This window comes from Impatiens glandulifera, chromosome 5 (assembly GCF_907164915.1).
Source record: "Impatiens glandulifera chromosome 5, dImpGla2.1, whole genome shotgun sequence".
NCBI classification, from domain to species: domain Eukaryota; kingdom Viridiplantae; phylum Streptophyta; class Magnoliopsida; order Ericales; family Balsaminaceae; genus Impatiens; species Impatiens glandulifera.
Window position 1 is genome coordinate 54,417,453 of NC_061866.1, and position 11,806 is coordinate 54,429,258.

The 11,806-nt window shown below is 34.0% G+C and overlaps 1 protein-coding gene across 2 annotated transcripts; it reads left to right on the top strand.

The window, feature by feature from the left end:
* Positions 1 to 191: 191 nt before the first annotated feature.
* Positions 192 to 8,470, top strand: LOC124938341 (vacuolar protein sorting-associated protein 36). Of its 2 annotated transcripts, XR_007099400.1 has the most exons (10): positions 192 to 985; positions 3,122 to 3,325; positions 4,696 to 4,789; positions 4,911 to 4,968; positions 5,212 to 5,281; positions 6,168 to 6,303; positions 6,384 to 6,468; positions 6,589 to 6,672; positions 8,055 to 8,118; positions 8,214 to 8,470. XR_007099400.1 is itself a non-coding variant. In XM_047478762.1 (9 exons), exons 1-8 carry the CDS (start codon positions 323 to 325, stop codon positions 8,116 to 8,118), a joined length of 1,374 nt encoding a protein of 457 aa, XP_047334718.1. In that variant the 5' UTR covers positions 193 to 322; the 3' UTR covers positions 8,214 to 8,470. The 2 variants fall into 2 exon arrangements, 1 of the variants encoding a protein (XP_047334718.1); XM_047478762.1 differs by lacking the exon at positions 6,589 to 6,672 and having other exon boundaries at positions 193 to 985.
* The last annotated feature ends 3,336 nt before the right edge of the window (positions 8,471 to 11,806 follow it).

Below are 11,806 nucleotides of genomic sequence, written 5' to 3' on the forward strand. Positions count from 1 at the left end.
ATAATAATAATAATAATAATAATAATAATAATAATAATAACTAAAAAAACTTACTTATTTTTAGCCATATATAAAACTTATTTATTTTTATTCTTTAATAGAAAAGGTCCAAATATATATATATATATATATATATATATATAGATGTTTTAAGATATATGATAAAGAATAAAAACAATAATGTAAGAAAAGATAGGTTGAACATTAAGAAATTTCATGGGTAAAAGAACGTTACTTTTCTTCTCTCAAATTTGAAGCCGCCGGGGGCCGTCGGTATAACTTCTAAGTTGCCGCCATCACATCATGATCTTTTAGTTAGCATATGCCACCAGCCGCTTACTTCATGGCCAGTAAATGGTTGCCTCCTGCCGAGCTGACGGCGAGCGGCCGCCCTGTGCTGCAGCCGGGTGAGGTGGAATGTTTTACCCTCTCTTCCGTCGACCTTGAAACCGAAAACAATCCTACTCTTCCCCCTCTCAGATCTGGACTCCTTATCCTCACTACGCATCGCCTGTTGTGGATCCCCAACGCCACCGCCCCTCCCATCGCCACCTTCTCTGTCTACGCCGCTGGGATCCCCCTTAAGTCAGTGTCTCACATATTCTCCATGAAGAAGTCGATTAAATCTATATTCGCAAGCCCTAAAGTCCGATTCCAGGTTTTTACGACTCCAGAAGGGAAGTTGGACGTGCAAGGATCGAGTTCCACGGTGATCACGCTTGTCTTGAGGGGAAAATCCGATCCCGATGCTTTCTTGGTTAAGTTATGGGAGGCGTGGAGTGGAAGAGCATGGGAGAATTCGCGTCAGGAAGGGCCAAGTGATTCAAATTCTGTGAACTTGCAATCGATTGATGGATGTTCAACTGGTGGGAGATTCAAAATGCCGGTGGTCGGTGTTGCAGGCATACTTAGGAAGGAGCAGGAGATCTGGGAGAACACGGATAAAAGCCTGCAAGAAGCTTTCCAGGATATGAATGCTCTCATGGTATGTAAATTAACTATAAGCAGCGAATTGCACTTACTCTAAGCTGCAAATGCACCTGGCTTCTCTCACGGGTCAGGTCGATTCAGATTTCAATAGCATGAGCTTGGAATATGACCTCTTGTTTTTAGGAGTTGAGACTGTCTTTCCTATTCCTTCATTGTGGGAAACAAAATAAAGGAGATTATTCTTAAAGTTTTTATTTTTTAAAGAGGTCAACATTTTATTAAGATTAACTTAAGTTGAACTCCAGTAATTTTAGTATTGAGTTATAAAAATCATTCTCACCTTAAAGCTGGAATGACCTGTTTTATCCCGACAAACTTCATCAGATATTTTGTGTTCCCTTTTTGCTCACTACTGTTATATCTTTTAAACTAGTTGCTTAGTTACTGATTTAGTATATGTTTGTATTTCCTTATGCACACTATACATAAAAAAAAAAACTTTAGTTTTTAGCAGGTTAATGGTCAATCTGGTAGTACTAGATAGTCATCTTCTGCATATTTGTTATTGAACTTCATTTACCTATGTTAAATAACAGTCCTTGACATCCGACTGGTGTACCTTATATGCATATGGTACACTCAAGGATCTAGCTGAAGAAAGATGAAAATACTTTCTAAAGAGTGTTCAATAATCTGATCTGTAAATTTTTGTATCTGATAAGACTCGCTAAGCAGTGATTATGAATTTTGGTGGTGCACGCTGAAATTCTCTTGCTTGTAACCTTAGGAGCAAGTTGGTGTTTAAACATGTGTATCGTGTCATACGTTAAGGCACTGTAGCATAGTACTCCCCCCCCAATGTCAGGGAGTTAATTTTCATGTCATTGTACTTCTGCTATTTGGTTGTATTTTCTTACCCTATGTTGTAATCATAGCATAACATATAATCACCACGGCTTTTCTTAGAATACCAAGGAGTTTTTCTGGATGTGTATAATACGAGTACTGGTCCACAACACAGAAAGGGCCCAACTAAGGGCTTGTTTGATGTTTGGTTATTGGGATAAAACCCAATTTTTATCTCAAAACCCAAACATCTTATCAACAATCTAATCATCAATTTTATCCATTTAAATACCAAAACTACCCCTCTCTCTAAGCCACCTTATCATTTCTCTCTCTAATCCACAATTCTCTCACATTCACCATACCCTCTCAACTCAGTGGTAAAATAGTCTTAAAATTTTAAAAATCAGTTTTTTTCTAGTTTTTATCAAATAAGGGTTTTTAGGAAAAAACTCAGGTAAAACCCAAAAACCCACTTCCTCAAACAAGCCCTAAGTGTCAATGATGATGGCCCATCTGACCTAGCAGAAGCTGTTTTTGGAGTTATAGAACTAAATAGTGTCAGGCACAAGTAGATCTTGACCGTGCTCCTGAATAGACCCTTTTTTCACTGCCCTAGTCACCATCTAGCCCATTCCCCTAAAATGACTTAAAAACAGGTTAGCAAATAATTTGGTCGCCTTCTGTCATCTTCTTTGGGCATTTCTTTCCAAATCTTAGACAGTTGCAGAGTAGGTTACAGGGTCATAGAGTTAGCTGGATAGAGAACTAACACTTGGCATGTAGTCTGTGGAAGAGTTTCTAGAAGTTTTATGCCTGCTCTTTATACAATATTAAAAAAGGAAAGAAGATAAAGGTTCAATGTGGAAACTGATCAAGTATCAACATGATCAAGCAGACAAGCAACCAAAAGCAAAAAGAAGAAACATGGTCATTATGCTTCACAAAAGAACTGCAACTGAACTCATGGAATGCGTCACATGGATGAAAAGAGTGTCAGAGACAATGGTGGGGGAAAATGAATTATATGATAAAAAATCATTTACATGAGGAGGTATTTATAGGTTGTTTAATACCAATGAAGCTATTTATAGTGCAGATAACATTTCCACCTTCTAAAATTGCTGCATTTTCTTTGCCAGTTTTTCTATTGCCTTTAGCATCCTCTCCCTCAAATGAGGGCACAAACTTGCATCCACTTTATAATAGGGTGAATCTTTCTAACATGTTTGAATACACATATTTTTCTTTGTAGTTAAATGAGTTACCCGAACATTGTTGGGTTGGTTTACATACTTTTAGATCCAATTTTCAGAGCTCTAAAGTATTGGTCCTCATTTTACAGAGCAAAGCTAAAGAGATGATGATGCTAGCTGAGAAGATGAGGCTTAAACTTCTGTCAGGGTCGAGTAACCAAGCTAGTGGTCTAGTCGATGATGAGTTGGGTTCCAAAGAAGAAATGCAAAATTGGTTGCTAAGTGTTGGTATCATTTCACCAGTTACAAAGGAGTCTGCTGGTGCTTTGTATCATCAACAGTTGTCACGACAGGTTCTCTTTTTGCCCCATTACTTTTGGAAGATCTCTCTCATGAACAAAAATTTGGCAAGATATTTTCTTCTCCGGTTCTAAAATTAGTGGTTTGAGTTTAGGTATCACTAGAATTCATACTGTTATATTGTGCTTGAGGTTCTTGTGAAATTTTGTATTGTTAGGTTTACGTTTCAATGACAGAACCATTCTATACCAAAACACTGAAAATAGCCAAAGTAATTTTTTCTATCAAATTATTGCTATCTATCCATCAAAGTGGATGTAACAACATCTTCTCACTGTCTAACCCCACTCTATGAAGTAACGAGTTGAGTTAGTGTTGGGAAACTTACCCCGATTCTCACTATCCATCAAGGTTGACGAACCATCTTCTCACTATCTAACCCCCAATATTACAAAGTAACCAATTGGATTAGTGTTGGGAAACTTGATCATTTTTTCTGCTCACTCCACTGAAGACTTGCGGATTTTTCTCCTTCCAGTTGCATATACTGAAACTTAGAAGTTGTATCTAAGAATACTAGAAGAGAGGCAATGACCAGCAACCTTCGCAACAATCCATACCTTGTTTTGCTCCAAACTTTATGGCATCGCTCGAGCATGACACTCCTTGTAACATTCCTTGATATAGTAAGAGAGTAGGGGCATTAGAAGATGAACAATAGTTTCACCATCATTCTCTGCAGAATGGACAAAATGGATATGCAACTCTCATAAATATTCTCAACATGTCTTTCGTCATTATCCTTTCATGAAAAACGAACCATGTAATGAACTTATGCATAGGAACCATATTTGACGACAAAACAACTTTCCACAGACCAACCTCAATCTCTATACCTGATGAGATCCCAAGCCTTAGTAGAAGAGAACGAGTTGTTTATTTAAGGTAACCCAAGAATCATTAGAATTAGAACTCCTTGGTATATTGAGTACAACGTTTAAGGAGAGATCTCGCATAGCATCTTCCATTCCAAATATATGAAATTTTAGCAGTAAGACAAGAAGCATTAATAGCCATGCTGGTTAAATTCAACAAGGAAATAAGCAGGTCTCCTTGGTGCCAGGTATCAAGCCAAAAGTAAGTATCAATCCTAGAACATATTTTGTAACTTTGAAGTAGCTTTTAAGAGTGAGAATGTAGTATAGAGCTTGCCAGTAACTTTGAATTATTGCTGATAAATTTTTACTTAGAGTGCTTCTTTTATAGTGGCTTGAATATTGTACTGACTAGATCAGGTATCTAGATTTCTCTGTAGGTTTTGGGTTTCCAATAGTTATTCACCTTTATGTGGATCCTGTCAATCCTATTATTTTCTGTTAGAAGGCTTTTGGCTTTTTGATAAGCATCTTCTTCTATTGCTTAGTTGGCAGACTTTGTCAAATCTCCTCTGGAGAGAGCTGGAGGAATGATTAATCTGATAGATATTTATTGTCTCTTCAACCGAGCCCGTGGTACTGGTATGTGCTATGATGTTTTGCCTTAGTGATTTGTTCATTATTTTCCTTTATTCAGTTTCCACTATTTGTGATCCATACAATATAAGAAGGTGAATATCAGAATTGGCTCTCTTCTGTTCAGAGTTGATCTCACCAGATGACCTACTGCAAGCGTGTTCAATTTGGGAGAAGTTCGACGTGTAAGGATTTATTTACCTTGAAAGTCATTCATGTTCTTGTGAATCTCTCTAATCAAATATAGCCTAGTTCCAACCATCATGGTTATTTGATAATGTTCTCTATGACCTGTTGGTTTCATATTACAATGTAAAAAAATAAATACTTCAGGTAAATTGTATATTTCAATAGTACTTTTATTGTTCCTTGGTCCTGTTAATTCTTTAACTTGATATCCATTTTTGTATTTGTTATTTGCTTTGTAGTCCTGTCATGCTTCGGAAATTTGATAGTGGTGTCATGGTGATCCAGAATAAGTCCCACAGTGATGAGGAGGTATCATGAATTGCTACTATACCCATCGTCTTCTACTCTTGTGTTGTATGCAGGACAATAATTGCTTTTAATTTCCTTCATATTTTGGAGTGATAAATCATGTTTTAAATATTATGTTTGGTGTGTTAAGTTGCTAATTGCTTTTTTAGAAGAATTGCATACTGGAAAAAAAATCAAATTTAAACCGTGGTAACAAAAAGTTGTTTTGACTGTGAGTATCAGAAAATAAGAAAACCTTATTGTGAACATTTTCCATTGGAAGTCTTTGAGAAAGAACATACAATTATTATCACCCAGAGGAAAGAAAGAGTTTACAAGCGGTAGTATGATTTCTACATTTCCTTGGAAAAGCAGTTTGTGTGTGTCTACTTACGATCTCTTCAGAGATTGTATTATTGGCATTGTTGGCCTCTTTACAAAGAGCCAGGAGCCCTGAGCTTTTGAGAATGCAATTTACAGTCTACCTTAAGTGAGTTAGTTGGCCCATCCTTGTGCAAAGGTAATTTTTCAGAAAAAGAAAAGTCCTTGTGCAAAGATACATGCTACTTTTTAAAACAAAAACTAAATTTGGATGTATGGCCATTTTTATATATAAGTTAGTTTTTCACAATATGGGTTACATATCGAATTTACAATGAATCAGCCTTTTATAAATCTTATATGTAATTACTTCTTTGAGCATATTGAAATCTAATTTTCTGTAATTGTGTTCCATTTTTCTTTTCCAGTTCTTTTTGTTTTCTTTTGAATACTTCTCGCATTCACAACAATTTTCTCATTAATGAAAAGCTTACCCTTTATTAAAAATAAATCTTATATGTAATTGCAATCAACAATTGCAAGTCGCTTGTAGTAATTTGTGACTGTAGGAACGTATATATTGTAGGTGCTTTCTAGAATTAAAGCCCTTGTCCTGAAGCCTTGTGCCCTTAAAACTGGCATTAGTGCCAGTGATGCGGCTATGATATTGGGGATTGCTCCAGGTATGGCTAAAGAACATCTTCTTAATGCTGAGAGCAAAGGTAGACTCTTTTTCCAACCATGGACATTAAATAAGTGTTGATGAATTGCATCACTTATTATTTCGTACTTCTTTCTGCAGGTCTACTCTGCAGGGATGTAAGCCCCGATGGTTTCAGATTTTATGTGAACCTGTTTCAGGAAATCAATCTGGATGATTTACATCTGTAAGTCTAAATGACTAAGTTTTCCTGAATGATGGTTCTCACCTGATTTGATATAACTTTGTGTGAGATAGATAGGGATGGAATCTTGTTTCTGCTTAACTGAATTTCACCTATTTGTAGGGGAGTCCCCTTGCTCTTTGCCTCAATTGGTTGTTAGAGAAGAGATTCATATAATAGAGACTGTAGAAAAAGGGAGTGGTTTAGGTATTTTTAATTGGCTATTTGCTATATGGAACTTAATTAATTCCAAATTGGTTTCTAGTTACAACACAGATTTTACGGGAGATTTTCCGCCATATCTCTAATTGAACCATCCTAAGTCCAGTTGTTGCAGTTCCACTTAATGTCTGATTGATTGAAATTTGAATTGTCAATACAAATTTATTGGTGGAGATGTTGAAAGAGAGGAAAGAAAGGATCGCCGTTATAGGGGCATAACTTTTAAACTCTGGGAGAAAAACGTTAGTGCAGGATTGGGGAGGCAACCACATTAAAAAATAAACAATGATTTCACTATGAGGATAATCAACAGGAAATGCGAGTAGTCAGCCCACTGACATTTGAAGTAAGGAGTTCCTAAAGTTTACCAACATTCTCTAGAACATTACATTGCCCTTCTGACTAGTCAAAAGAACTCTTTGTAGTTTCTCAGTTTTGAGGCTTGAGGCAGCGAGTTAGACTTGCTCTTCACCGTAAGGAATAAAGCGAGTAATAGTAAGATTTTGCATAACTATCACTATACAATACTTCTCTTTTTCTTCTTATGCCTAATATAATAATAACAATAATAAAATCACTTTTGGAGCAACAATTCAGGAAACCGACATGGATAATAATTGTGGAAAATCTGATAGAATGTGTCACAATTTAACCAGGAAGGAACAGTACTAGAAGTAGTATGGTCTTGGGGTAGTATATAAATTCCTTAGTAACCAATTTGATTCCAGAAGGCCAGTTAACCAGATATATTTTAATAGCTAGGTTTCCTTTATATTCTGTTCTGTCAAGGTGTTTTGTAAGGTCGGGAGCAGCACTAGAAATGTTGCAAAGAAAGAATTAAGTTTGTAGCTCTATCTATTTCAATCCAAGTGGCACCTTCTTCTTTCAATTAGGTCACATCTCCTCTGTGTATTTTCTCTCAGTCTCACCTCCTTCTAGTTCTTTTATCTTATTGTCACAGTTGTAGTTGTTACAAAATGTCATGAATTACTTTCAGTAGCACATATAAGTTAAACATCATAAAGTTGTTTTAGACTCACCATCTAGGAGTTGAAGCCAGATTTGAACAGTACATCAGATTAATAGTTTGTGTTTATAATATATAGGAAAGAAAAAGAGAACGCAGGAGAAATGTAAGTTCGCTGGGGGCATGTAGGTGAAGGATATGTGAGAAATGTCCTACCACCTACTTGTTTCAACCCCATTTACTGTTGTATCTTTTTTTATGAGGTTTGGATTATGATATGAAATCTTATGGTATGAGAGTACTTCTTCTGTATCCCCTCCCCTTCCCTGACTCTAAATAATTAGGATAAATAGAGTTTGATTCTTTTGGGATGAATAAGTTGGGCATTGTTGTTGTACAGACTTCAAGCTTACGGTGTGTACAGTTCATGGGTTGGTGCTTCTATTGTTGCCTCTATCATCTAGGTAGGTTGGATTTTTGTTTTGCTTCTTCTTTACCCATTCTTATTGTTCTTATTGTTGATTGATATTGCTTTTGTTGCATGTGAATCATCATCTAGGGGAGGTTGATGAAGGGGGTGGATGATGAGGGAGGTTCATTTTGGTGTTGGAGGTGGTTAATTGATCAGTGTATATCTATTAATGATATAAAAATTATACCTGGATTGGAGAGATAGATACACTGTAGCTGCTTGTTAGATGTTCCACCGTCCTCCCTAACTTGTGTCACATCACAAAGGAAAAACATGTATCCCCTAATTTTCTCCATTTCATCAAAGTGTGTTTCTTTTTATATACAATAATTTTAATTACCATATCTTGTTGTATACTAGATGGCAAAGAGCATAACATAAAATGTTTCATCAATTACATGGGGACAAAAGTCGATCAGAATAAAGTCAGTGAACATATTTTTTTTTCCAACTAATCTTGAGGTTCAGAATCAATAATAATAATAATAATAATAATAAACTGTCATTATATTTTACTGTTCGTTTGTGAATTTTAGGCCAAAAGTAAAATTTGTTACAAGAAATTTTCATGTTATCAATTTTTTTGCTTAAACTGAATTTTGATTTTTTTATGTTGCTAAATATTTGATTTTGAGGTTCTTATTTACAAAACAATGAAAAAAAATGTTAAATTTATATTTTACCATTTATTTGAAAAGTTTGATCATAACGAGAAACTTTGTATTTGAGAAAATTTGTTTGATCTTATTATTTACTAATAGTATCTAAATAAGTTTACTTAGCATAAATGATATTCTTGTTAAGAATGATTAATATAATTAAAATATTTAATTATCAAGTGTTTCAAAATTAAAATTGCTACTATTTGGTCGTTATATCAAGTTCTTATGCATGAATGAAATATTTTAAATGTACAAATAAAATTGACATTATTGAACTAAGTTTAAAAATAAATATTTTTGTTGTATTCATTTTCTTTTATTTAGTTTTTGGATTATTCTAGGTTATTTTCCTTAAATTAAAAAATTGATTTCAGATTTCAATAAAGTTAATAGAATAAATAGTCTAAATTATGGGAAAACAATAATTTTTGTCATAGTGTTTTATCATAAAATATCACTTTAAATAATATCACATCAAATCCTAAACCTAAATGTATGAAAACAAATTATATAATAGAATAGGGACATAAGAGAATAATTGATTTATTTGAGGAAATTTGTTCTTCGTTCAATGTAGGACGGTAAGAGTCGCGAACACTTAGCTTCTTTTGGCTTATTAGAGACATATTCAATCGATCATTGCGAGTTGTTAAACCCAATCAATCGTCACATCAAAAATAAAACCCTAAATAAATAGTCTCTCTTGCTAAAGCTGTATCTTTTCGTTTTTCACTTCTCGAAATTCAGTCTCTTTTTATTTTGATTGATTCTTCACGGCAACAACAACTTTTGCTCCTCGCCGCCTGAGTTAGGGTATTCGAATATAGAGAGAGTTTTGCTTCAGTTTTGATTGAATTGTTCCTTTGTATATCACAATTTTGGGACATAGAAACCTTCAAATATAGTTCACCTGATGAAGTTTGACGAGATTTTCTTATATTGGGATCATCTTTCCATAAGATGTCTACTTTTTTAATGGCTGGAAATCCTGAGATTGCATTCCGAAAAGGAAAATGAACCAGTTTTATCAAGAAAATAAAATCCAAAACAAAACCATATCCTAAGATAATGAAATATTTACCTTTTATAACAGTCTGAAGTGTTAGAGTATAATATAATATATTTGTAAAATATTATTACAATATTATAAATTGTGATAATATCAATATTATATTATTTAGTTTTCTTATATGTCAATTATAATGTCTATATAATAGACATAATTTATGTAACAATTAATAACAATTAAATATAATTTTTCTCTCTTTAATTTAACATGGTATCAGAGTCTTGTTATCGTCCATGAGTAAATCAACTAATAGTCTTCCGCTACCTCCATCAATGGTTACCTTAGCCATTGATGGAGGACTCTAATAATTTATTCTTATATTTTTAATAATATCTTTTTTCTTTTTAGATATTTAGATTGGTTTTTGGTTTGGTTATGGTGGGTTGTTGATTTTTTGAAGAGTTTGAGAATCTTCAATTTGGTTTTGGTTGTTGTTGAGAATAGTGAGTTGAATTTGGTTTGGGTTTTCCCTAAGTTTGGTTTGATTGGTTTTGGTTTGGTTTGGTTTGGTTGTCGTGGGTTGTTGATTTAAGTTTTTTTTAAAGGAGTTTGTAAACTTGGTTTGATTGGTTTTGGTTGTTAATTTTGATTGGTCTGAATCGAAGAAGAGTTGTTAGTGGATGGACAATGGATCGGGCAGAAGAGAGAAGTGAAGGAAAAGAAGAAGATTAAGAATGATGCGTAACTTCTTATTGTTCGCGCTTTCCTTTTCTAATTTTTAAACTCTCAATACTTATGTTGATTGCATGAGTTTGAGTGGGGATATTACAGTAAATATAATATATTTGTAAAATATTATCACAATATTATAAATTGTGATAATATCAATATTATATTATTTAGTTTCCTTATATGTCAATTATAATGTCTATATAATAGAATAATCTATGTAACCATGAATAACAATTAAATATAATATTTCTCTTTTTAATTTAACACGAAGAAAGGGACGCATTACGATTCGTTTAAAAATCTCTATGTGCTCCTTCGAATTCGGGAATAGTTCATCAGTTCTAGCTATTATACAAAACATTGTATTGGGTTTTCTCGTCTGTTTTTCGTCAACAGAACATAAATCTGAACATAAATCTCTGTAGAAATCGCAAAGTTAATTCACTGTTAATATACCACAAAGGAGTGACAAATAATTTGCAAGTTAATTCAATAAAATATGAAACAAATGTGTTATAAAAGAAGCCTTACCCTTTATTTATATAAACAATTGGAATATTCACTTTCCGATCTATAACCAGAACGAAGCGCTCGAATTGCATAAAGCATATCATGTTTTCTCCTCTTCGCCACCTCCTGAAAACGAAAAAAAAATATATGTTGCCTTGAAAAAGAAATTCGGCCTCGATGATAATAAATGTAGTAAATTTTAATCCACGAACCTTCTATATATGGAAATGACAAACCCATGAACCATCATTTTTGTTACTGCCACGATGAAAGCTTATAACACCAAGAAAAACGAATTAGAGAATCACGAAAATTAGACATGTAACATATTAAATAAACTTATAGGCCTCACCATATCATGATTGTTGAAACCACATTAGATAAAATCACCCTCTCGAGATAACTCTGAACATCAAGAGCCGCGTATTCTGAACCATGTCTATTGTTCCTTACAACCTTCGAGAAGATTAAAGTTACCGTTTTAGCCCTGGTTCTCTTCTTTACATCGTACTCCAAGACTTTCTGTTAAAACAGTTGATTCGAAAATTATCAAAGCAACAAAACTAAAAGGAAAACTTATGTTTTTTTACATTAAGTTTTAAAAGAGGAGACGTTTCGACAATGCTAACCGGCTAATCCAATGCACTATAAGCAGCTTCCGAAATTACACATGCAGCCAAAGAACTAATAGGGTGGCCACCTTCCGAATCAGCTTCGGATTTATAAGAAAACTGAATTTATTATATTCGAACATCAACCAAAATGCC